Source organism: Xenopus tropicalis, chromosome 1 (genome assembly GCF_000004195.4).
Source record: "Xenopus tropicalis strain Nigerian chromosome 1, UCB_Xtro_10.0, whole genome shotgun sequence".
In the NCBI taxonomy this organism is placed as follows: Eukaryota; Metazoa; Chordata; class Amphibia; order Anura; family Pipidae; genus Xenopus; species Xenopus tropicalis.
In genome coordinates this window covers 169509626-169536254 of record NC_030677.2, presented here as the reverse complement: position 1 = coordinate 169536254, position 26629 = coordinate 169509626, and the positions used below count along the sequence as shown (strand labels likewise).

General features: G+C 37.0%; 1 protein-coding gene across 2 annotated transcripts; it reads left to right on the top strand.

Moving 5' to 3' along the window:
• Positions 1–1384: 1384 nt before the first annotated feature.
• On the top strand, positions 1385–26418 carry snx2 (sorting nexin 2). 2 transcript variants are annotated; one of them, XM_012968441.3, is made up of 16 exons: positions 1385–1583; positions 6359–6476; positions 8641–8804; positions 9639–9705; positions 11052–11095; positions 11185–11326; positions 13203–13281; positions 14527–14602; positions 15364–15477; positions 15681–15774; positions 17422–17627; positions 17891–18034; positions 19525–19536; positions 23963–24043; positions 24149–24220; positions 25925–26418. In XM_012968441.3, exons 1-16 carry the CDS (start codon positions 1476–1478, stop codon positions 25973–25975), a joined length of 1572 nt encoding a protein of 523 aa, XP_012823895.1. In that variant the 5' UTR covers positions 1385–1475; the 3' UTR covers positions 25976–26418. The 2 variants fall into 2 exon arrangements, with proteins under 2 accessions (XP_012823895.1, XP_002931761.2); XM_002931715.5 differs by lacking the exon at positions 19525–19536 and having other exon boundaries at positions 1388–1583.
• Positions 26419–26629: the final 211 nt, after the last annotated feature.

Here is a 26629-nt window from a genome sequence, read left to right as displayed (position 1 = left end):
GTTTTCCCATGACAGTATTACTTTAATATAATATCGTCTCCCCCCCCAAACTGCAGCCACTACATTCATTACGCAGTGGAGCATATTTATTTTAGTGTGTAGGTCAACATCACCGGTGGTTTTGCCCATACCAATCAGCTTGTTTTCACCTACAAGTTAGAAAACAAAAGTAAAGCTCTGATTGGTTGCTATGTCCACCATCACCAGTGATGTTTGCTTACACACTTTAATGTGAATTTTCTTTACAGATCTCAGCTATTTTTTTTCCTATGAGGCTTCTGATCATCTGAACGGGAGAAATATGGGGAGACTTAACTATTGAGAGAATTGAATCTATGCCAGCAATTTGAGATTAACTCATTATTAGCCTTTCATTCTCCTTTAAATGACATTTCCTCCTCCCACAATTTCTCTAAGGAACCAGGAAGTTGAAAAGTGAAAGTGCTTTCAGTTTCTCCTTTGTATTAATATTGACTGCAGGAAATAAAAACCATATTTATAAGGAAATCTAAACCCTCAAACAATGGAGGTCTCCATAAAAATATATTCCATAAATCCGATTTTCTCGCTACGGCGTCAAAAATGTGACGGCAAATATACAAAAAACTAGCGATGGCGCCGAAAAAATGGCGAGACATACGAAAAAGTTGCGACGGCGACGAAAAAGTCGCAAAAATATTGATCATTACGAAAAAAAACCTTCAGACCATTCGTGGATTAGTAAATCTCCCCCTTAGTGTTGGGCCCTGCTACTTGAGGGATCCAGCCCTATCAACTCCTTCCTATCAGACCTTTTGTAGCCATAGATTTATATGTAAGACTGGTTAAATGGAATGGCAGTGTTCTCCAGAAAACTCCCTGCTTACTTTACCAATAAACAAACATGCAACTTGGAACAGGCCCTGGTGGAGTTAGTGGAGGAAGGGTGTTTCTGAACTGCAACCCTCAGATTGAGTAACTCAATTGGGTGCCAGTGATTCTTTAAAACAAATGATAACTGTTCATTCACAGGAATGTAGAACAATCACTTGGAGGACAGTCACAGAAGCAGTACAGTTATTCAGCATTTACTCATGTACAAAGCATCCCAGAACAATAGGTGCCCAATCATCATTGTCAGGCCCCCTAAGTAAAACCTAGGAGAGCTACAGTAGTCCCATAGGCGGTACACTTGTGTCCCTATCTTGAAGGTGGTATACCCAGGTTTCGAATCTTTCTAATTCGTTATAGAGTTTGGACCACTCGACTATCCATGACAGACAGATACGTTCAACGGAAACTCTCTATATAGTTTAACTGCAGACTTATGCATCACTAAAGCTTGCCATTGCCCTTAACAAACATGGCCGACCACTGTTTCCCGTGTAGCGGCCTATTGGCTGCAGGCTTGTAAGTGCTCACGTCAGGTGGGTCAGGCGCCTGCACGTGACGGAGAAGCCGAGTAGGGAGTAGCTGCAGTGACAGTTCGAGTCAAGATGGCAGCAGAGAGAGAGCCCCCTCCTCTTGGGGATGGGAGACAGCCTGAGTGTGAGGATCTGGAGGATGGGGAAGACTTGTTTACCAGTACCGTGTCTACGCTGGAGGTGAGACTGGGGCCGGCAGCTGCTTGTTTCCGGTGTCAGGGTCCAAAGCTGTAAGGGTGAAAGAAAGGCCTGAGGGTGGCTGCCTGGGTTTGTCGTGTCATTGGTGCTCTGTACCGCTACACTGTGTGCCTTGCTTCTGCTCTTCCCTATCGCTTTTGCTATGCGAACGCTTTCCCATTGCCGATGTTGTGCAGCCTGTCCAACACCTCCCCAGCTGTGGGCAGCCTAGCCAAGCAGCGCACTGGGCTCAACAGCTGACCTCTGAACTTGCCCACAGCTGGAGGGCCGGCCGCTGCTTGGACATTTCTCTAAAGTTTGTAAGGGAAATCCTTCCATGGTGTAGGTTCTCTGGGGAGCATTTTTGTCTTACGTCCTGTTGTTATACTACACTTGCCTGCATCCTCTAGCAGCCTGGCTTGGGTTTTAGTGCAAGAATGGCTACTGAGTCACAAAGTAAAAATCAGTTCTCAATGTCATTAGATACTGAACCTAAAGCACAATGTAAGGTGGTACATTAGAGCATCTTGCTCTGGGTTACCCTCTTATCTTGATGAAAAAGCCTAAACTGCACATCTCTGAAATCCCCTAAAATCATAGCCTGCCAGAGGATGTTGGGAGTTGCAGTGCAACATTAGCAGGAAGGTCACATGTTGAACTCCTATAGTGTAATGGCCCAATGGAGTTTGAGAGTACAAGCCCAAAAGATGCCAATTGTTTTTGTACGATGACGTTCACTTGCCACTAGGACTTTGTAGATCAGCTCCTAGTTCATTAGAAATGCATTCTTTGGTGGATGTCTTTCCAGATGGTAAATAATTTCTGCAGGGAAAGTTGTCACTGTATAACTAATAGTTAATGCTATGACAAAAGGTTAACAGTTGCTGGATAAGTTAGTTATAAAGCTGAGTTAAGAGGGCTGCTCTATTTGTGCCAGAAAGGCATTTTCCCTGAATGTTATGTCTACACAATAGAGTTTTGTATGTGTAAACAGACAGTTCTGTATTAAACTGTAAAAGTGTATAAAAAGATATGATTTTTCCTAGAAAACAATATGTAATTGTGTGTAAATTAGCACAGTACAAGGAGGGGAAAGGCAATTGACACTACTATTGACATCACTATGGCCACATTTCTACATGTACAGTCAGTGTGTTTCCTGTTACGTAGAATGGATTCTGCACCATTACTGGCAATAGGCATCAATGCTCTCTGGTGCTTCTGTTGCTGTAGAAGGGCAGCCTATAGTCACTGCCACAAACAGGGCACATTGGAAGTTGCACTTTAGCAAATATAGTCATTTCTTTCATAGGGAAATACACCCATAGTAAAGATGTTTACACTCCATTTTTTGCAACTTCATTTTCACATTACCATACATTACCTTGTATTTCATTTATTTTTCACATTCAAAAATAGCATTGAGTTAAATTAATTTCTGCTTCAATGTACCATTTCCTGTGGGTCAAAACTTTACATATGCCAAGTTGACAGTGTCTTTAAGTGTCTTGAAGATTCCTGAATATAATGGCTTGTAAAAGCTTCAGATTGCCCAATAGTCTTGCACTATTATTATTAATAATTATAATAATACATTTATAAAGCACCAATGTATCCTGCAGCGCTGTACAGTAAACAGGTCCAGTGCCTCCTTAGGAACAATTTCCTGGAAATATATTGCTTTCAAGCGCAACCTTTAGTGTGCAACATAACTCAGTTGCAGGACATTTTACCATATTTGTTTGCTCTCCTAAAGTTTACATAGACCCATGCTAAAAAGTTCAAACTTAGTTTTTTTTTTAATAACTTCACTCTTATCATGTTACCATACATTGCTGTTATATTTTATTTCCTGTAAATAATTCTTATTTGTACTTGAGATATGCTGGCAGGAAGACGAAAAGAAAAAAGTTCCAGAGCTCCTGTGGGTGTTGGCTTTGTTATATATGCAAGATAGGGAAACCATAATTGTGTCATGAAGTGATAATTCTTATTTACTGATTACAGCTGAACTGCTTGTTATTACTGTAAGTTAGGTCCTTGCAAGTTACTCATTGGCTTATGTTTAAGTTGGGTACAAGTTCATACTCAACAATTGAAATCCAGCACCCCAAAATTTGACATGCTGCAACTTTAGTCTGACAGCGCATAGAATTGCTTGAAATCACTTGCATGTGTGTACTAGAAGTCAATAGATGTGAGTTGTAATGTACTACTAACTGTATAGTTAGATAACCATTATAAGGTCTGTCTGCATTCTTGGGCTGGTTGACTGGCTAAGTACTGTTGGCCCTTTCTCACATAATCTGATTGGTAGCGATCAATTTCAATGCCCTAATATTATGTGGGGTGAATTTAAAACAGCCAAGATTATATTTTCTTTGTTGGAGTTAATTTTCTGTTGAGATTTAAAAGAAACATTTCTCTTGACAGATTTTTGTAAATAATATTTGCAGTTGTGGAGCTTTGAATATAGAACTATTGCTTTATGTTTGGCACTGTGTAATTCCTGAATTTTCTTAATAGAATCAAATAGAATATGTGCTGGATATGTAGATATGATTCAGTTAAACAAGAATAAACAGGACCATGCAAGTAATATATGTCTAACATCAAGGGCAACAAGTATAAGGATATATTGTACTGTTAACCTCTATATATTGTTTGTAAACGTGTATTATAAATGTATATGCTTATGGTTTCTGCTTGTTAATAAAATTATTGTTAAGTAGCTTACATTTTAGCTGCAAAACATGTGTATTAGTAGATATCTTTGCTCATGTGGAAACACACCCATTTCTAAAGTCACACTGGGGAGATTTTGGAGTCTGAGCATTTATGATATCAGTTAGCTGACAGTTTGACTGTAATTAAAGGAATGAAAATAGGTTCTAAATAATTTATTAGAATACATTTCTCTTCAAAATCTTTCTTAATTTAGTTTCAGCGTTTGTTTTTTGAAAAAATATTTTTATTTCCATTTATTTATGTGTCATGCCCCCTTTTTTCTTCCTGTTTTGTTTAATAATTGTATGTTATCTGTATGTTTGATGATTGGCATGTTATAACAGAGAAATACTTGTTACTTATAATTTTAAAAAAATATTTAAAGGAGAAGGAAATGCTAAGTCACTTGGGGGTGCCAAAATGTTAGGTACCCCCAAGTGACTTTGATCGCTTCCTACTTCCTATTCGCTTGCGCGCGCATGCGCAGTAGAGTGAAAAGCCGAACTTAAAAAACTAAGTCGGCTTTTTACTCTACTGCGCATGCACCGGCCGACGGATTTCGCCGAGAGAAGAAAGAGGAAGGAGGAAGCGCTTCCTACAGGTGCCCTGGGCTGGTGCTTTTTTCTCCTAACAGGGGCACCAGCCCAGGGTACAAGGTAAGCGATCTAAGTCACTTGGGGGTGCTTAACATTTTGGCACCCCCAAGTGACTTTAAAGTAGAAGGCAAGGTAAAAACAAAGTAAGCGTTATCAGAAAGGTAAATACAGCCATAAGAACTGCTGCTCATCAGTGAGTTCAGAAACACCACATTTCTTTAATTTTATTCTGTATACATGATCTTCTGTGTCAGACTTCCTACTTTCAGAAAAACCCTTCAGGGCACAGCACAGGTCTTCTTAGTTTGCTCCTCTCCCTCTCCCTTCTCCTCCTCCCATCTTCCCTCTCTCCCCCTCCCATCTCTGCTGTGTAATCTGAGCTTAGAGCTGTTCTGGGAGCAGTGTGCAGGCACAGAAGTGAATTCAGACCAAGCTTAAATGGCAGCTGCTATCTTAAACAAACAGAGGGAGATTCTATGACTGTTTATTCAGGTATGGTAAAGCATTTTCCCAAATAAATATAGTGTTCTAGCTTGCACTATTGTGATGGATCTATTGGCAATAAAGTGACAAAATGCACAAAATTGTAGTATCTACATCTAAAAATTAAAGTGAAATGTATGTTTTTTGTATATATATATATGTATATATGAAACTTTTTGTGTATAGGGCCCTCCCACGTGCCTGCCCAGCTAATATCTGGAAGGTTTGCAAATCCCATAGGGTGAGGGCCACATCATTTTTTTCAACCTGCAGTATAATCATCATTAGTCAAAACTGAATCAGACTGATTTGGCCCAGTGCAAGTGTGTGCAGATCTGGCAGAGATCTGATAGATTGGCAAGGTCTTAAAGTGGTCCTACAAGCAGATCTTTCGCTGATATGCCCACCTTGCAATATCGGGTGGAATGATCGGATCACATTGACGGAATGTAGGCCGTCAGGATGAGTACAGCATCAATGCCCCAATGTGATCCTCACCCCAACAGAATTTTTAAACCTGCCCGACTGACATCTGCCAGAATTTCGGGCAGATATCAGTCGGGTAGGCCCATCTGAGGGCCCCATACACGGGCCGATAAGGCCTGTACAGTTAGGCATGTATTTTGAAAAGTGCTCTGTATATGACTCAGTTTCCATTTCTTCCTTTTATGTTAGCTGAGGTTTCTCTGAAAGTATGTTACTTATTGTAAAAACAAAAGGTTTTTGTGGTAAAAGTAAATTTAATCTATGAATGTGACCTTTTGGTTCTCCTAAAATGTGGTGTGTTGTATTTGTGATGAATGTTTCATTGTTTATTGTTATCTTGTCATGATTAGGAAGTGGAAAGTGCTGACATTTCTGCTATATCCTTTTTGGTTTCAATGTCAAACGAACATTCAGCTTCCTTTTGTAAGTGTCGGTAGGGCTTCACCATAGTGAAAACATTCTAAACTGTATGTGCTTGTTTTCTAGTCAAGCCCATCATCCCCGGAACCAGCCAGTCTTCCTGCCGAAGACATCAGTACAAATTCTAACGGGCCTAAGACTACAGAAGTTCTACTTTGTGATGACAGAGAAGATCTTTTTGCTGGTAAAGTTTGTTTTTGTTTCATAGGTATAATGTTCAATAATCTTGTGGGTTATTTTCATTTGAAGCACCAGAAATAGCTTAAAGTAAAAAAAAATATATAATATATATTTATATATGTATATTTACATTAAAGCTTTTTGTCTGTTGATATCGCACTTAAGAATTAACTGTTTCTTGGCAATAAATGTTACATAAGGGAATTATTCATTCTAAATTCCTTTAGAAAACCATGAGTAGCATTTTACTCCTGTATAACTTTTTGTTTAAGAACAAAAACAGTGTACGCTACACAGCTTATCTTCTATTGGCTGTGCAAACAAGTCCCATTTTGTCCTTTTCAGCTGGAATGAACTCTAGGGGGGAGATTTTTTTTAAGATACGAGTTTTATTTTGTGCTAAAAAAAAAACCTCAAATTCGAGTTCTTGTTCAAAAACTCAAATGTCAAATAAGTGCAAAAAACCCTGAAAACTCGAATGTAAAAATTTGAGTTTAAATAGAAGTCAATGGGAGTTGTCCTAGGCAAAGTCAAGCCATATTTTCAATTCGAGATATTCGCGTTTTGGAGGGGGGTTTTTTTTGTGTTTTTGAACTCAAAAGTTTTTTTTATTGATAAATAAATATATAAATAATAATAATAAATATTTTCTGATGCAAATTTACTATATTTACCTGTGCTGCATAACAGTTTAATATATTTAAATGCCTAATAAACCCTTTTAAGCCCATCCTTACAAATTGAGGTCTTTTCATTTCTTGGTGGGAGCATGTATGTTTACAGTGCAAGCTAAATAGAATGGAGCTCCAATTTTTTTTTTTCTCCCCTATAAGCATGCTTGACCATGAATCAGACCATCTTATCTGTCCAGGCTGCTATGGATATGGGGCCCTGTCTGGACTCCCATCTGTCTCTTTACATTGCAAAATGCAGTGTGCAAAGTGCAGAAAAAGGCTGCAGTCAGCATTTTTTTGCACCTTGCTTTCTGTTATGCTGTTGCAGAAAATCTGCAAGCCTCTAAAGGTCCCCATACAATTCTAGCTGCTGATATCGGTCCCTTAGACCGATTCGGCAGTTAACCGGCCCATGTATGGGCACTACCGACGGGACTGCCCGACCGATATCTGGTCTGAAATCGGCCAGATCTCGATCGGGCAGGTTTAAAAATCTAGTTGGATCGGGGATTGCATTGGCTCATTGATGCAGTCCCCGAACCGACTTTGCCTATACCTGTCGTTATAATTCGATCGAATTAGCCTGGATTCTCCCGATATCACCCAACCGTAGGTGGGGGATATTGGGAGAAGATCCGCTCGCTTGGCGACATCACCAATAACTCCAGAGTACAATGACCTGGCGCTAGCCTCTTGAATAGAGTGCTGCCTGCATTAGGCAGTGCCCTATTGAAGAGGGAGCAGGTAGGAGCAGACACGCATGCATCCCCTGCTTCCTACCTATCCCCGTTAGTTTAAAGGGGACCTAAAATTTTCAAGTCTCTGTGCTAATTTCATTGGCAGGGCCAGATGAACAGATTGAATGGAGCCAAGGTTCCCATTAGGAATAATGGGGCCCCGTACTTCTTGGTTATCAGACCCCCAAGGGGCGCACTGGCCCCTGGGGGAGAGCCCTGCAAGCTAAATATATATATATATATAGAGCTGGGCGGTATGACCAAAAATTTATATCACAGTATTTTTCAAAATTATATCGGTATCACGGTATTTGACGGTATATAAATAAAAAATAAATAATAAATATCGGTATAACGCCCAGCACTATATATATATATATATATATATATATATATATATATATATATATAATTTTTTTTTTTTTTTTTTTTTAAATATATCACCTAGAGAACCATTAATCCGACCACCTTGTCTGTCTGGGCTCTTTTCTGCTATGGGGCCCCTGACAGTACTCCCATCTGTCCTTCCTGGAGTCATTTATGTTTCAGAATGCAGTGTGCTGTACAGTCCACAGTCAGCCATTTTTTTGCACTTTGCACACTGTGTACTGCTCTTGCAGAATGGCCATAGGCTTCTTTACTCCTTTTGGGGGAAAACTTAAATGGCCTCTTGTGCTCACTAGAAATCTCTGCTATAAACAAATATGGATTGTTATTTATGTGGCATATTCCTTACACAAACCCCTGTAATTTTTAGAAGCTACAGATGAAGTTTCCTTGGACAGTCCTGAAAGAGATCTCATTCTTTCATCAGAACCAAGTCCAGCCATAACTCCTGTGACACCAACTTCACTTATAATGCCGAGAATGGAAACTATTAGCATATCTGCACCTGTGATTTATGACAGATCAACAGATGAGGTATGAAGATATCTTATAATGGGAAATGTCGTCCTTTGTATTTCTGGTTACATTTTTTGGCTCTATAAATCTTATTTAATTGTGCTACCAATATTTACAGCAAAACTATTGTCCATGAATTTGGCTATGTATACATTTCTTTGTGTGATTTTCAATACATGTATGTTTGGTGGACAGTTCTGACAAATAAATTCATGCCATGGATTAGGTATTGCACCATGTCATGCACCAAGTACCATGTCAGCAATTGCATGATGCATCAGCCATGCTGTTCCTATTTGGCCCGGCAATAGAAAGGTGGCTTTACCATGTATGACCACTGCTATGATGCCAGTTTATTATTCCTGTGGGCCAACCTGCCCTTGATACTGGCATGTTTCAACAAGTGTATGGTGACCTTAGGTGCACCCGTATATTATTTGGTACTCGTTTCTTAATAGCTGACATTTGGTAATTACCTATTCTTGCTTTAAAAGGTATGCACTTCTGTCTTTTATATGCAGCAATTTTTTACTCTCTGTCCATCTGTGAGACCTAGATAGGTCTGTTAATGTTATAAGATCAGAACAAATCTGTGATGGCGAAGCGTTGTTACAGAATGCTGCAAGTATGGTCAAGCAATGAGGAGTTGGACTTCCAGTCAGATTCCCTTTCATGATAAGATAAATTCTTGCTAAAGTAGCAATAGAAATGCAAATTAAGTGCAGCATTATGTGTTTTTCACTAAGTAAACATTTTGATAAATTAGTTATGTTTTCATTAGTTATATATATTTAGCTACATTTAAACAACCCCCCCCCCTTTTTTTTTTTTTACATAATTATGTTTGAATAGATTGAAGAGGAAGCAAATGGGGATGCCTTTGACGTGGAAATTGGTGTCTCAGACCCAGAAAAAGTTGGTAAGCTGTAATTTTTTCCCCCTCTCTGTATATTCATTGAATAAAATCAAAATGTTGAGATATTTTGTACTTAGGTCATTGGTTTCCAAACTGTGGGGCTTGCCTTTCCTCTTGGGGCCCCAGAGAATTGGCAGGGGGAGCTAGCTTTACATGCACTTTTGGCAATTTTGGGTAAGATTTGGAGTCTATTTGCTGTCCTAAATATTCTTTGGACTATGGGGCGTGTTTACTAACACTGGATTGATGTTGCACGTAGCAGCCAATAATATCTTTGCTTGTTTTCTAACTTGTAGGTGACTGTTCAAATCTTATTGCCAATTGGTTGCTATAACAAACCTCTCCAGTGATATGTATTTCCAATGTTGGTAACACACCCCTATGGCTGGTACAGCAATGTTTCAATATATCTGTTACCTAGATATCAGTATCTAGATAACAGTATCAGAAATATGAATCATCAGCAATAGGTATGCCCACTGTATAAGGCTAAAATGAAGCAGAATTCATCATCCATAGTGGTCCAGTCTAAGGTTCAAGTGACTTTCTTTGGTGAGGAGCTAGGTATCTGTAAATGTTGTCCGTATTTCCATGGCATGCACTAGACCAGGGATACTTAACTGACTTCTAAAGTTGCCTCATTTTATAAATATGTGATAATAATAGATTAACAACACTGGGAAAGTACATTTTACATGGATATGCTAATCTGGGCTTTGTATCTCTGAATAAGAGATCGCACACGAAACATGGGATGCTAAATGTACTCGGGTGTAAAATAAAAGGATTAGTTTAACTTTTGATTTGAAAATTTTTTTTATTCTGGAATTTAACCTGTTATCAGGTTGCTAGGCCCGGAAGGGAAATGTGCAGTAGCAATAAAATTGAATCCTCATAATCAATCTGTTTTGGTTGCTGGGGTCAGTGACCCCTGACAGCCAGCAAGCATTTTCAGCTGCATACTTAGATTGTAAACTCTACAGGGCAGGGACCTTCTTCCTTTTGTCTCTTGGACACTTTGCTCTGTTATGTAATGGTACTTTGTGTTTATTTGTATATATTATTGTATTGGCCTGTTTGTTTTCTTAATGTATCATTCTTATGTACAGTTCTGTATAAATAAGTCACATTATATAAATAAAAATACACATACACACATGCTCTGTATGAAAATACAGAGATTTAGATGAATCAAAACTCCACACAAGGACACAGATTTCTGGGAATGGCACCCCCTCTGCCTTAGTTACAAATTGAATATGCATTGTCAGTATCACTTTATGGCAGTGTCCCTTTAGGAGTTTATAATATTAAACAATATATTTTGACATTTTGTTTTTTATTTTTAGGGGATGGAATGAATGCTTATATGGCATACAAAGTAACAACCAAGGTCAGATTTAATTTCTGCTTAATCATAATGAAAATTGCTTTTTGCATTTTTGCTGGTGTTTAGTTGAAGTCCTTTGTTTCTATTTGCAGACATCTTTGTCAATGTTCAACAAGAACGAGTTCTCTGTCCGTAGAAGATTTAGTGATTTTCTTGGGCTGCATAGTAAACTAGCAACAAAATATATGCATATTGGGTATATCGTGCCACCAGCTCCTGAGAAAAGTATAGTAGGTAAGACGAGTTCTAATTTGTGATGTTTAACTGTACTGCCTATGTAGAGATTGTAAATCTTCTTCACATGCAGAAAGCTACACATTAATATTGTACTGTGACCCCTTATCCAGAAAGTTCAGAATTACGAAAAGCCCATCTCCCATAGACTCCCATTTTAATCAAATAATCCACATTTTTAGAAATGGTTCCCTTTTTCTCTATAACAATAAAACAGTACCTTGTACTTGATCCCAACTAAGATATAATTAATCCTTATTGGAGGCAGAACAATCCTATTGGGTTTAAATACTGTTTAAATAATTTTCTTAGACTTACTGTAGGAGATCCAAATTACGGAAAAACCCCTTATCCGGAAAACCCCAGATCCCGAGCATTCTGGATAACGGGTCCCATACCTGTATATAGTAACATGTAAATAGAGCATATTTACTCTTTTATGTGTAGTTCTAACATTTTAGTCTTTAAAGTATTCATGTTATTAATGAAATATGGTACCAGAGAGAATCACTGCCAGGACTGTAATTTTTAGCTTAAAACCCTCTCCAGATTATATTTGTCCTGAAATACACATTGGTGGCATTAAAAACTGCATTACAGGTATGGGACCTGATATCCAGAATGCTCGGGACCTGGGGATTTTGGATAAGGGATCTTTCGGTATTTTGGATCTCCATACCTTAAGGCTACTAAAAAATGATTACAGGGTAACCCTTTTGAAATAAAAAAATAACAAAAGTGGTATAAAGGTGATACCTTTATTGGCTAACTAAGATAACCATAGCAAACTTTCAGAACATTTTAGTTCCTTTTTCAAGCTGATTACCAAAAAAATGATTTAAACATTAAATAAACCTAGTTGGATTGCTCTGCCTCCAATAACGATTAATTGTACCTTAGTAAGGCTTAAATACAAGGTTCTGTTTTATTATTACAGAGAAAATGGAAGTCTTTTTTTTTTAATTGAATTTTTTTGATGGGAGATTGCCTTTCCATAATTCAGAGCTTTCAGGATAACAGGTTTCCAGATAACAGATCCTATACCTGTATAATAATTCATGCTGTTAAGTAATTTGGCATTGAAACTTAAAAACTCTATGTTTAGCTAGAAATAATTCAGGAGTCTTCCCATTTTTTTTAAGGTTTCATCACAGTTTGGCAGTCCATTCTAGTCCATGTCTGCAAAGGCAGCTCCTGATAAAGTTGATCATAATGTGTGTGTGAATGTTATAGGGACTTTAGATTGTAAGCTCAACTGGCACAGAGACAGATGCCAATAATGTATAATATCTGTAAAGTGATATTTAATATGTTAGTGCTATATAAATAAATGATAATATAGTGAATAATATACCCCCTGTTGTAAAATATAAGGATATTATAAGGCCTTCAGCCTTATAGGCTTTAAATGGTCATGGAACTAAGCACCAATAATAACTGATGATATCACAAAACACCTATTATAAGAATATCACTTACAGGGTATTTGTGGTTTTTCTTTATTATAATAATATAAATACATTTCAATTATTTTGTCTTAGTTTCTTCTGAATATGTGTGCTACAAAGTTTTCCATGAGAGGTGTCCCCTTGAGTTTGCACAGTGTGGATCTTCTGAGCAGCTGCAGAAGATGAGAATTTGCCCTTAATAAAAGGATTACATGTTAGTTTATTTTGATCTAAGTAACCACTTTCAAGTAAGGACTAGTGTGAAAGCATTTTGATTGTGATTGTACTGGTTTGGAACAGGAGATTCCCATGAATCCACTATACAAAGGTATTTTCAGGCATTCTGTTGCCTGTGGGGATCACTAATTTGTGTGTGTAATGAACTGCATATATGCCATTGTCCTTATTTTTACTTATTTATTTTTAAGGCATGACTAAAGTAAAGGTAGGAAAAGAAGATTCATCATCAAATGAGTTTGTTGAGAAGAGAAGGGCTGCTCTAGAAAGGTAATTTCCTTACAAAATCTTTTAACAGGCAATATACACCTAAAAGCATTTTTGCTAAAACAGAGCACAATAAATTAGTCTTGTAATGAGATTATATTTTGCCTGTTGTTTTTTAAAAAAAAAAATCCTTATTTTCTGATTTTTTGGCAATTATAAAGCAATAATTTGAAGGTTAGAAACTTGACGCACTATATACATTTCTTAATTAAAACAGTAGATAAAAAGTATGTTCAGCACAGGTTCTATTCATTCAGCTCATGTTAAATAGCGGTGTGTATATAGGCGATGTGTCTACATTGGCATTCCCTGTTTCAACTTATTTGCTACTCGGCCCACTTTGCAGCCACTAAGCACATTTTTCGTGTCCTTTTCCCACTGATCTTTAGCCGAACTTGGTGCAGCTCATGCTCAGATGGGAAGTAGTAGGAGTGCCTGTTCACTTGTACTAAACTGTAAATTGTGCTGCACCCTTATTCCCTTAGATGCTGACAAACCAAGACTGCAATATCACAAGGCTGCTACTGAAACAGAGAGTAGAGCAATAATAGATTTTTATAAACACTTTTCTGCTATTTTCCTGTATAAACATGAGTTCACAGCATTGCCAGCAGCTGCATAGCTTGACAGGAGATACCCCTTTTATTTAGGTTTATATTGGAAATTTGTTTCTTTTTGATCTTTAGACACTAACAGAGTTTTTGGATATATCTTATTGAGTTTTAAATACTTATTTCATTCAGAGGATAACTCCTTTAAATAATACAAAGAAAACATGGTTTGTTTGTAAGAATAAAGGATGAACTAATGCTTTTCCCTACCATTTGTATGTGTATGTATATATAAAATATAGCTCTCTCTCTCTTACTCTATCTCTTACTCTATCTCTTACTCTATCTCTTACTCTATCTCTTACTCTATCTCTCTCTCTATCTCTCTCTCTATCTATCTATCTCTATCTATCTATCTATATATATATATATATATATAGTTAATTATGTTTCTGCATTATATTGGGGTGCACTGTCATTTGTGGGTTTGCATTAGCACCACCATTGCTGCTGCCACTCACTCAGATACAAATTGACAGAAATAACCTTTTACTGCCTATAAATGTTCTAATTGAACACTATTTAGACACAAATATTTTGTATAAGCTACAGTATATAGAGTTGGTAATATTTTTTTGTGTGATATTTGCATCAAATTATTTTTCTGAAGTTAATGTTTATTTTTTTAAACCCCTAGATATCTACAGCGCACAGTTAAACACCCTACTCTGTTGCAAGATCCAGATTTGAGGCAGTTCTTGGAAAGTTCTGAGGTGTGTGGTTTTTTTCTATTATTTTCTGAACATTTTTTTTTTAACTTCCTTTTTTTCCGTAATAATAAAACAGTTCCTTGTACTTGATGTTAGTGGCATGAATCCATATTGGTGGCAAAATATTCCTATGGGGTATGGGGATCCAAATTACCAAAAGATCTCTTATGCAGACAACTCCAGGTCTCAAGCATTCTATACCAGCTGTCCATGTCTTTGCCATGGCGTAACTATCCCACGCTAGGGCCAATGCTTAAAAATCTTTGAAAGGACCCAGCACAAAGAGCAACTCACCCATCATTTTCATTCCCTGCTCTCTGCCAGCTTGCACTGTCCCCTCACTTTTAGGAGTAGTGTGGCTAGGGAGGGGGGCTTTCCACTACTATAGAGGAAGTGACCCCCGAGGTCCAGGCATCCCTGCAACCGTGGGGCTCTGCTTCCTTTATATTTACACCACTGCGTCCTTCTACCCAGTACAGACTGTCCTGTTTTTTTCCCCTTAAGTTCTAGGACCTCTCTCCATTGACCTTTGCCAAACAACAAGTCTGTTCATCTAAAGTTGTCTGTCAAAGTCAAATGTACATTCATTTGTTTTTTGTTGTCCTCTGGGATACTGAAAGCAGTAAATCGGGGAAAATTGCATTTACTTTATTTTGTAGAAGGGTCTAGAAAACATTGCATCCTTTCTGTTCATACTCAAGTGCCCTGTTAAGACTCCATCTTTTTAACCTGTTTGTTTGCCCTTATTTGTCATTCAATTGCAGCTGCCGAGAGCGGTTAGCACCCAGGCTTTGAGCGGAGCAGGATTATTGAGAATGGTGAACAAAGCTGCAGATGCTGTCAACAAAATGACAATCAAGATGAATGAATCGGATGCTGTAAGAACTGATTTTTTTGAATTGTATAATGATGGACTAATGAGGCTAAACAATTGAATTTTAAGTTTCTACAGGCAGAAAGTAAGATCATTTAGGTGTTGACTCAATTCTCTTTATATAAGCTTGTCAACTACTAGTAAATCTAATATAACATAGTTTTTGTTCCTTGATAAATGAACCTTTTGACTTTTATTCTTTACCAGTGGTTTGAAGAAAAACAGCAGCAGTTTGAAAATCTAGATCAGCAACTCAGGAAGCTACATGGCAATGTTGAATCCTTGGTTTGTCATCGCAAAGGTTTGTCTCTTAATTCCCAGATCTTTGCTTTGCTTTTCATCTGTGATCTGTGACCTGCATCTTGGAACCACTTTCAACACACTCACACAGTGAACCCCTTTAAATGATATTAAAAAAATTCCTTGCCTTCCCTTGAAACTAAACTTATTTTGTCCATATAGCTGGTTTCCCTCTACAGTCATTGTGTGATTTTTTGCCACACATTTCTATGTGAATTCTGCATATAAAGACTATAGTGTACCATAACCTGGAAATACAATGTCACTAAATTTACCCCTTTCCATCTTATTGCTCAATAAGTGACCCTTGGGTGTTGCGCTCCATGTCTTGCCTTTATACAAGATTGCTTTAAATACTGGTACACTGTGTTGCTGTTAAGGATGATAAAGCATCTGCTAAAACCGAACAAAGGGTCAGAGCACCTAATGCAAAGTCAAGTGCTCCATCTTATTCTTTGTCAATATGTGATCAGCTGTGCTAGCTGTGTGTTGTAAAACAGAAATTGGAAACATTTTATTGGCTCATCTAAACATGGTACTCAATGAGCCAGATGTCCAGACAAAGCATTTTTTCGAGTCTTAAGCATAATATCTCGCTAGTAGTTATTCTGGCGTTAAAATACATAGTGATGGTTGAGTGTATTCAATTTACTGCCGGTGCTTTAAAGTTTGAGCCTAATATTGCTGGTTGAGTATTTTGATGCTGAACTCCACATCTCCTGGTTTGTGTGTGCTATGGAGTGATTGGACAAAACCAATGTCCTAACTGCATTATTTTATATTTCACCAGTCGCTAACAACTTACATTTTAAGCAACACAGAAGGGGGCTGATTTACTAAGACACAAATTTGAATCCGAATTGGAAAAATTCCGATTTGAAAACGAACATTTTGCGACTTTTTCGTTTTTTTTGCGATTTTTTTCGGCGCCTTTACGACTTTTCGGAAATTGACGCAACTTTTTCGTTACCAATACGATTTTCGCGAAAAAACGCGAGTTTTCCGTAGCCATTACGATTCGCTCGTATCTTGTCGCGACTTTTTCGTATTGAGCACTCGGAAGCGGCGGGCGAAACTTTCAGACTTAGCATGATTTTGGAAGCCTCCCATAGGACTCAATGGCACCCTGCAGCTCTAACCTGGCCCAAGAAAAGTCACCATACTGAAGCTTGAATGAATCCGAACGCTACGAAAAAATCGCAACATTTTGTGCAACTTTCGGAATGGCTACGAAAAAGGTGCGACTTTTCGCGCAAGTTTTAACGCTACGAAAAAATCGCCAGATTTTGCGCAACATTCGGAATGACAACGAAAAAGTTGCGATAATTTTCTGAAAAATCGCCAAATAACGATCATTACGAAAAAAACGCAATCGGACGCATTCGGCCTGTTCGTGGGTAAGTAAATGTGCCCCTATGTGTTGGATGTTTGAGGCCCAGAAAGTCCTAATCATATCATCTAAATTATAATGCCTGCATCTTTGTGACCTTTTGATTTACACAAGAAGCTTTGACTGTAGAGGAACCCACACTTCCCTGAATCAGCTTAGAGTCATTCTTACTAAGAAAACACCCTCGCCTTCAAAAACTTATTCATGTATTAAGTTGTGCCTGTAACCGCTAAGCTATGATTCATTATTTCTCTGTAGAGCTTTCAGCCAACACAGCTGCATTTGCAAAGAGTGCTGCAATGCTAGGCAATTCAGAAGATCACACCGCACTCTCCCGGGCATTATCCCAGCTTGCAGAGGTGGAAGAAAAAATTGACCAGTTGCATCAGGATCAGGCCTTTGCAGACTTTTATTTGTTTACAGAACTTCTAAGTGACTATATACGACTTATTGCTGCTGTAAAGGTACATCCACTGTAAAATCTATATTTAATTAATCAATTGTCTATTGACCCATGATAAAACCAATCTGGGAAGTAGACAGTCTTATAGTCTGAGTGCCTGAGTTAGTGCCTTACATAATGTCTCAGGGAACAACAGTGCTTATAATCATTCAGTCTAGTAAAACCTCTCTAGTGTTGGATACACTGAAGAAAAAAATTTACAATCAATGTTTTTTCTCTTTTTTTTTTTTTTTTTTTTTGTTTCTCATAATCTTGTACTTGCAGGGTGTTTTTGATCAGAGGATGAAGTGCTGGCAAAAATGGCAAGATGCTCAGGTTAATCTGCAAAAGAAACAGGAGGCAGAGGCCAAACTTCAGATCTCCAATAAACCTGATAAACTTCAGCAGGCTAAAGATGAAATCAGAGAGGTATGATGTTTGCCTGTTTAGGAGTACTGCATTCTATCACTTATGCATTCTTTTATGTTATTGTTTATATTTGAGAGGATTTTTTTCTGTAAATTTCTTAACTAAAGATACTCTGAATAAAAATGGTAGTTACAAAAGGATTAAAAATCATCCGTATGTTGAGCTGGATTGCTTTCTATAGCAATTTTTCATCATGTATTTATTTGTAACTTTTACTTTGCTCGCCCCTACCATACAGTAATCATAGTGTGTACAAATTGGTATTGTTATTGGTAGTATACATTAAAGGTCAAAGAAAAGCTTGCAGTTTGTATTTTGGTACATTATGAATGCCAGCATATTTATACTTCATATGCTTTTGGAGGCGTATCTGTATATTTTCTACTCTTTGCTAGTTTTCTGTGCTTACTGTTAAGCATTTTAGTTAGTTGTCACCATATACATAGTTTGCCCTAGAATCACGGTTAGCTAGCAGTACAGGTTTGAGATCCGAATTATATAAAGGCTGTCCCCATTTTAAGCAAATATTTCTAAAAGTTATTTCCTTTTTGATTTGCAATAATAAATGGGTCCTATTATCAAGAATGTTCAGAACCTAGTGCTCCGGATAAAGGGTCTTTGCATAATTTGGAGCATTATACCCTAAGCGCGAAACTCGACGGGCGATTTTCATCAGATTTTGCAAGTCAGATTTCATCTGATGTCACGCAACACCATGCACCACATTTTTGTATCGGTTCCATTGTATTTTAACCCATCTGACTTGTAGGATGCATTCTGTCAATCTGACACCGTCCTACAAAATCTCCCATTTAGACCTAAATAAACCCAATAAGGGTTAATTATATCTTACTTGGTATAATGTACTATTTTGTTATTAAAAAGAAAAAGGAAATAATTTTTTTAAAACAATGAATTATTTGAATTATTATAGTTAATTCATGGCTATTGGATTATGCATACAAACATGTTGTGAACTGCAATTTACCTGTTACACGTTATTCAGTGTATTAATTATATTATATTTGAGGTTTATGTATGGATAGGTGAGATAAACGCTTACAAATACATTTGTAATAAACTTCCAAATGGTCTGTGAATAAAAAGGTTTATTAATGGAATTTGGCCTAACAGCATAGTCTGGCTGCCTGAGTTACATATGAAGGTGTGAATAATCTTCATATTCTAAAGTCAGTGTCATGGACAATAACGAAGGCTGTTTCTCATGTATCCAGTGGGGACAACCTGAGGAATAGATAATGATAAGAACATTAGTGTTAGGATAACCGGGTTGGAGGCATGACAGGCTCACTGTGAAGTTGTGACTTACTTTGATAGAAGCATTTGCTATTTGCATTTATATACCTTAACTTTGTAAATACTTATTGGTATGTGAATGCCTGTTCCATATAAGTATTTAATGTGGCACTTTTCATTTTAAACTTCCGTTAAATTTTTTTTATTGGTCATCTTTCCCATGCTTCTTTAAGGAGATTGAAGAGGTAGGATATTCCGTATTAATACCCTGTATTTGTGTTTCTATTTTCTGAAACCTGTACGCAAGTTAGTAGAACCATAACTGTTTATTAGTATTTTACTATTTATATTTAATAGCAATAATTGAGTCATTATTTCATTTCATAACTTTGCTTTCACAATATATTTTTTTTTTAGTTGTATTATTGTTTACCATGATTTTATTTATTTATTTATTTTTTAACTTCCACTTGATATTGCAGCCTTAGTGTGACATAACTATTAGATTATAATGCAGCACTATATCAGGAGAATATCTATGATGATGTAGCATTAGGGTACCTTCCCATACAGGCTATAAGAGAACTCTGAGATGTATCCTGCTTAAGAGAGTACCATTTATGTTTCTTTTTTGACTGGATACATCCCATTGGCTGTCAGCTCATTTCCGCATCTTCTACTAATAAGAAGCTATAGGGAGGTTAAAGGGCAATGACTTCTGGTAAATAGTAAAAACATTATTTTATTCTCCGTAAGAAATGGTCACATCTTATGGCACCAGGCAAAAAGGATTGCTGTGATTGACTGTGATTGCAGTGAGTTCAACCTACCAATGTTAGGTAAATACACCTGTTCAGGGCTTGGTTTATATACATTCAAGCCATTCTCTTGTAGTGCCCTGTACTTAACCTGTAAGCAAATCCTTACTTAAACACATCTTAGCTAACTGTGTCATGCTGCTGGGTGAGCAAAAAATACACATGGCATGTGCTGCTGTTACATAAATGTGTGTTTGTGTGTGTGTCAAATATTCTGATCATGTCAGATGATTTTCAAACCTGGCTGCAGACTTAGCTGATGATTTGGTCTGGAGTCAGACTAAATATGGTTGATATATTAGTAGAGGTTGTGGAGCGGAATTGTGCTCTCTGCACCAGCAATGTGGCCCCCATCCCCCTGGACCTGCTCCGGCACAGCAAAGGTAATCACTGGGGGGGGGGGGGGGGTGACATCTCAGGAGCCTCTTCAGGGCTCTTGTCCTAGAATCGCCCCTGGTGGTGATAATTTATAAAATGGATTAGATTTTGGTTTTCTAAACCAAATAATAATGTTGCTCTTCACAGATTGATAAGAATTAGGTAAAGTGGTTACACAGGTATGGGATTAGAAGATTTTTGCAAACTGGCAAATAAGGTTTAATACAGGTGAATGTAAGGTTATGTGCCTTGTTTAATTACATTTGATTATGGTGTTGGATATTGATTTAAGAATTCTAATAGGCTGGAAGCTAGACATTAGCACTGCAACTGCCACTGCAAAGGTGCATAGAATTCTGGGAGGTACCCAAAGTGACTTAGAGGCATGAAACAGAAGTATTTGGTTGCTATGTGTTTCTAGCTCTTGTGAAAGCTTTTTATTTAATAAAGCAATACAACATTTTCTTAAAAGGACACTATACATCTGTGCGTAGGGCTTACATTGAAAACGCACAATGAGCTCTATTATTTTAATACTGAAAACATTTCCTTAATTTCTAAGTGCACAGTTTAGTACAGTATTGTGCATTAAGGCTTTATCATGCTGAAAAAGAAAAGGGGATTTCCCCATAATTTTTCCAGAAAGTAGTAAGCACTGACTTGTTAAGAATATTACTGTAGCATTAAGGTCTGCATTCAGTGGAACCAGGGTTCTAGCCCAAACAATGGAAAACAGCCCCAGCCCATTATTCCTCCTCCACCAAATAATATGGTAAGCATTACTTATTCAGGCAGGTAGCATTCTCCTGGCGTCTGCCAAATCCACACTTGTCCTTTAGAGTAAAATATGGTGACACATAATATACAGATGTCTCGTGTACGTATGTTCACCCATAAATAAAAAAAAAATCCTGCAGTGTCTCAGGCTGACAGATGAGGAGTTGGTTGTACAGGGGTGTTTAAATGGGAAGGGCAGTATGATTAACTTAAATGATGTAAGGAATGCTATTCTGGAGCAGCCCTCCAGTTTGGAATTTCAGCCGATATATGGTTGCTAGGGTCTAATTTATCCTAGCAGCCAGGCAGTGGTTTGAAAGAGAGGCAGGAATGGGAATAGAGGAGGGCCTGGAATAGAAAGATAAGTAATAAAAAGTAACAATTAAAATTAAATTGTAGTCTCACAGATCAATAGTTTTTTGGCTGCTTGGGGCCAGTGAAAGTTGGAAAATCTCAAGAGGAATCCAAATAATAACAATAAAAAAGTCCAATTGAAAAGTTGCTAAGAACTGGCCATTCTATAACATACTAGAAGGTAAACCTGAAGTTGAACCACCCTTTTAAAAGAACAGATCAGTGTAAAAATGAAACTGGATAAAACAGACTTCAAAAAAAATTAAAAAATATTTGTAATATAGTCAGTTAGGCAAAAATGTAATCTATAAAGGCTGGAGTGGGTAGATGTCTAACATAATGGCCAGTACTCCCTGCTTTCAGCTCTCTAACCTCTTAGTTAGTCAGTGACTTTAGGGGGGCACATGGGACATACCTATTAAGTAAGTTTGTGAGCACACAGGTCAGATTCAATAGCAAACTAACTGAACAGTTGTGTCCCATATGCCCCCCCTCCCCCCTCAAAGTCACTGATTGGTTACTGACTGCTTAGAGAGCTGCAAAGGAGGAAGTAGTGTTATGACCATTATGTTAGACATCTGCTCACTCCAGCCTTTATAGATTACATTTGCCTAACTAACTATATTGGAAATATTTTGGCAGTCTGTCTGTTGTACCCAGTTTCATCCTTACACAGAACAGTTCCTTTAAGTGTTACTCTAATCTGAGCAGGGTGAGTTTATTTAAGCACTATTTTATTTACTCATGCTCTTAGCCAAGAAAGGTGGTAATAGCCTCTCTATCAACTGAACTGATTTGGGTCTTTCTTACAAATGTGTTTTGTAGCTGTACGTGTCAGAATTAATTCCTAAGGATGGTTTCAGAGACTGAATTTGATTGCATCATTCATGACATCAGAAAGATGGGAAAATTACATAAAATCATACGTAATGTGTGTTTTCTACAATTGTCTAAGCCCTTTGTTTTCAGTGTCCCGTCTGTGTTTATAGAACTTTGATTTGGGCAGGCCTAGACTCAGTCTGTTATTAAAGGAACAGTAACACCAAAAAATGAAAGTGTATAAAAATAATATATTATGTACTATTGCCCTGCACTGGTAAAAGTTGTGTGTTTGCTTCATAAACACTACTACAGTTTATATAAATACCCTGCTGTGTAGCCATGGGGGCAGCCATTGAAACTGAAAAAAGGAGAAAAGGCACAGGTTACTAAGCAGATAACAGATAAGTAGCATAGATTCCCATTGTATTCTTCACAGTTATCTGTTATCTTCTTATGTAACCTGTGCCTTTTTTCCTTTTTTCAATTTAAATGGCTGCCCCCGTGGCTACACAGCAGCTATTTCTATTAACTACAGTAGTCTTTCTGAAGCAAACACACAACTTTTACCAGTGCAGGGCAACAGTACATTATATTTTAATTATTTTAAAACATTTTTATTTTTTAGTGTTACTGTTCCTTTAAAAGAGAGTTACAGGATATTCAGTACTGCAAAAATTCCATTGGGGTGCAAAATTCTGTTGTATAATGTTGGCATATTCATTTGTATAACTAGATTCACTAAAACTTTCATACACGGGTTATGTTGTGTAAAATGAACAACTCGCAGTATAATTTAAGACATTTTTGAAAGATGATAGTGTCTCTAATTCAGGGCATCCTAAAGATGTTTATAAACAAGCTCATAATTTAGGTATTAAAATAAGACAAACGTAATGTTAAGAATAGTTTGTTGGGCATTCTAAAGAAAGTATTACTAAATTAGGAGATTTTCATAAGCATGAAATATATTACAGGTACCCATTATCTGGAAACCCATTATCCAGAAAGCTCAGAAATACAGAAACGCCATCTCCCATACACTCCATTATAAGCAAATAATTAAATTTTTTAAAAATGATTTCCTTTTCCTCCAAAATTATATAACAGTACCTTGTACTTGATCCCAACTAAGATATAATTAATCCTTATTGGAGGCAAAACAATCATGTGGGGTTTATTTAATATATAATTTTTTTTTAAGTAGACTCAAGGTATGGTGATCCAAATTATAGAAAGATCTCTTATCTGGAAAACCCCAGGTCCCATATCTGCATATCTTTAATATTAGGATACATGTATCCAAAAAAGTTAAACTGTAATATTTAGGCAAAAACACATATTAAATGCATTCTAACTAGAATAATTAGGCTTGGGGAATATATGTCAATTTGTGGTTTTCTTAATTTTCATGATTTGGAATGGCAACTTGTTATACAGCATAAATGAGCTCATAACTGTTGTCACATTGTTTTTGTCTATTGGTTTGAATGTTACATTTAACAACACCCTTCATCTTTCCTAGTGGGAGGCTAAGGTTCAACAAGGAGAGAGAGATTTTGACCAAATATCCAAAACTATTCGCAAGGAAGTAGGAAGATTTGAGGCAAGTATCCTCCAATACCAGGGCATTGTAAAGATGACCTTACAGTGTATTTATATTTGTGATCAGTCTAGTATAATAAATGAAATATTTGTTTCTATGTTCTAGAAAGAGAGAGTGAGAGACTTCAAATCAGTTATTATAAAGTACTTAGAATCGTTAGTCCGAACACAGCAACAGGTATGTAAACTAACAGGTTTCTTTTCAAGCCAAATCAACCAGTAACAATTTTAGCATAAAATCTGTGTTGCTAAACTATTACAGTGTCATTAATGTAGTACTGTCTTGAAACACAGTGCTCTACAATTATTTTTAATATGTAAGGTTTTATTTATTGAACAGTGACATCGAGTTGGTGCATTGTCAGTTAAGGAAGGTTTTTGTTTAGTTGTCCAGTCCAGCTTAGAGTCTGATTTCCCTACCACAGGCAGGCATACACATTGCACTTGGTTAAGGAAAGAAGTCACGGTGCTCACCGCTTCTTGCTGGTGCAATCCCTAGTTTGAGCCAGTTTTTCAACACAGAACAATGTTTTGGGGGATAATAGGTGGGGCTTAAATCTGTGTGAAGAAAATATTTTATAAAATATTTAATTTTAATTAACCACTATATAGAAACTTACTATATTTAGCTTAGGGATGCACTGAATCCAGGATTCGGTTCGGGATTTGACCAAGATTCGGATTTGGCAGAATCCATGCCTCTGGCTGATTCAGAAGTTGAAAATATTCACTTCATACTTTGTGCACGGTTCTCTTTAATCTTTCTGTTAGGATTTGGATTCGGTTCAGTATTTACCCAAATCTTTCGCAAAAGGATTCGGGGTTCGTCTGATTCTAAAATAGTGGATTTGGTGCATCGCTTAATTTAGCTTAGAGACAGGACCCTTATGCTGACATGATATTATGGTATTGTTCTATTACCTTTTTGAAAAATATTTCACTGTTACCCCTCACTTTTTGTAATGAATCTATAACAGGATGGTACAGGTATGGAACCCATAATCCAGAATGCTTGGGACCCGGGGATTTCCGGATAAAGGGGTCTTTCCGTACTTTCTCCTACCTTAAGCCTATTAAAAAAATAATTTCAACATTAAATAAACCTAATAGGATTGTTTTGGCTCCAATAAGAATTAATTATATCTTAGTTGGGAACAAGAAAAAGGTACTGTTTTATTATTAGAGAAAAGGGTAATCATTTTCAAAAATGTGAATTCTTTGATTAAAATGGAGTCTATAAGAGATGGCCTTTCCGTAATTTGGAACTTTCTGGATAATGGGTTTCCAGATAAGGGGTCAGATACCTGTAGTAGGTTCTGTGTGGCTGGAAACCTGAGTATAATGCAACCTGTTCAGTAACATTTTCTTAGAAGTAATTATACACCCAATGCTTAATGTTTCCCATTAATATAAAGTTAAGAATAATTATACACCGGGTGCTAAATATTTCCCCATTAATATAAAATTAGAAATAATTTGGTGATAAATATAAAGTTACTTTAAAAAAGCATTTTAATTTAAACTATTAACTTTTAATATGATGCAGGCAGTGATATTCTATATCCGTTTGGCCTTAATTTTTTACTTTGTGTCTTGACTTTAAATTCTGCCTAATAGTGTCTAAGGGCCATGACAGACGGGGAGATTAGTCGCCGCACGACAAATCTCCCTTGTTGCGGGCGACTAATCTCGCCAGTATGCCATCCCACCGGCTAGAATGTAAATTGCCATTGGGATGGCATATGCGGTGATCGCGGGAGATTAGTGGCGACTAATCTCCTTGTGTGCCACAGCCCTAACTTCTGATTGTCTTATTAGATGTGTATCTATAGTACTTTATCCATACTAGAAATCTGATTGTGTGTTTGTTTGTTTTTTCCAGCTCATTAAGTATTGGGAAGCTTTTCTACCTGAAGCCAAAGCCATAGCATAGGATGAAGACTATATCATGTTCAGTTCATACATTGACGTACACCCCATTTCACAATAAAATCATGTGTAAAATCAAAGACAATATCAAGATAAACCACTCTATATTTTATTAACATGTGGCTTCTTTTATATACTATTGCATTTTAATAAGTGCTGCATGTCCTGACCCATTCCAATGGACTGTGGCATGATATTCTGCGTTATTCTGCTGAATTGAACACTAATGTGTCTTACTATTTTGCATTTAACAAGTGCAGAAGAAGGCAAGAATGTTTTACTCTCGAGTATTATTACTTGCAAACAAGTTCTGTCCAATGATAATACCCTTATCTTTATGAATCAAACTATTGTTGCATTTATAAATGTTCACTTACACATTCCTGTACAGATATTATGATTTTGTGATTATTATAATAAAGGCATATGCCTCGTGTAATGCCATTATTTATGTCTTACTTTCATCTTTTATAATTTGCATTATTGGCTAAATTCTTTCCTGTGTACAGCTGATTATTGGAGAAGTTAAATGTAGTAAACATTGTAAATGGAATCCTTGTATACACAAGCTCTTAGGGTAAGGCCTGCAAGGCTGACAATCTGCCTTTATTCATGAAAAATCTTCTAATTGAGCTTGCACCCGTAAGCACTGAATTTT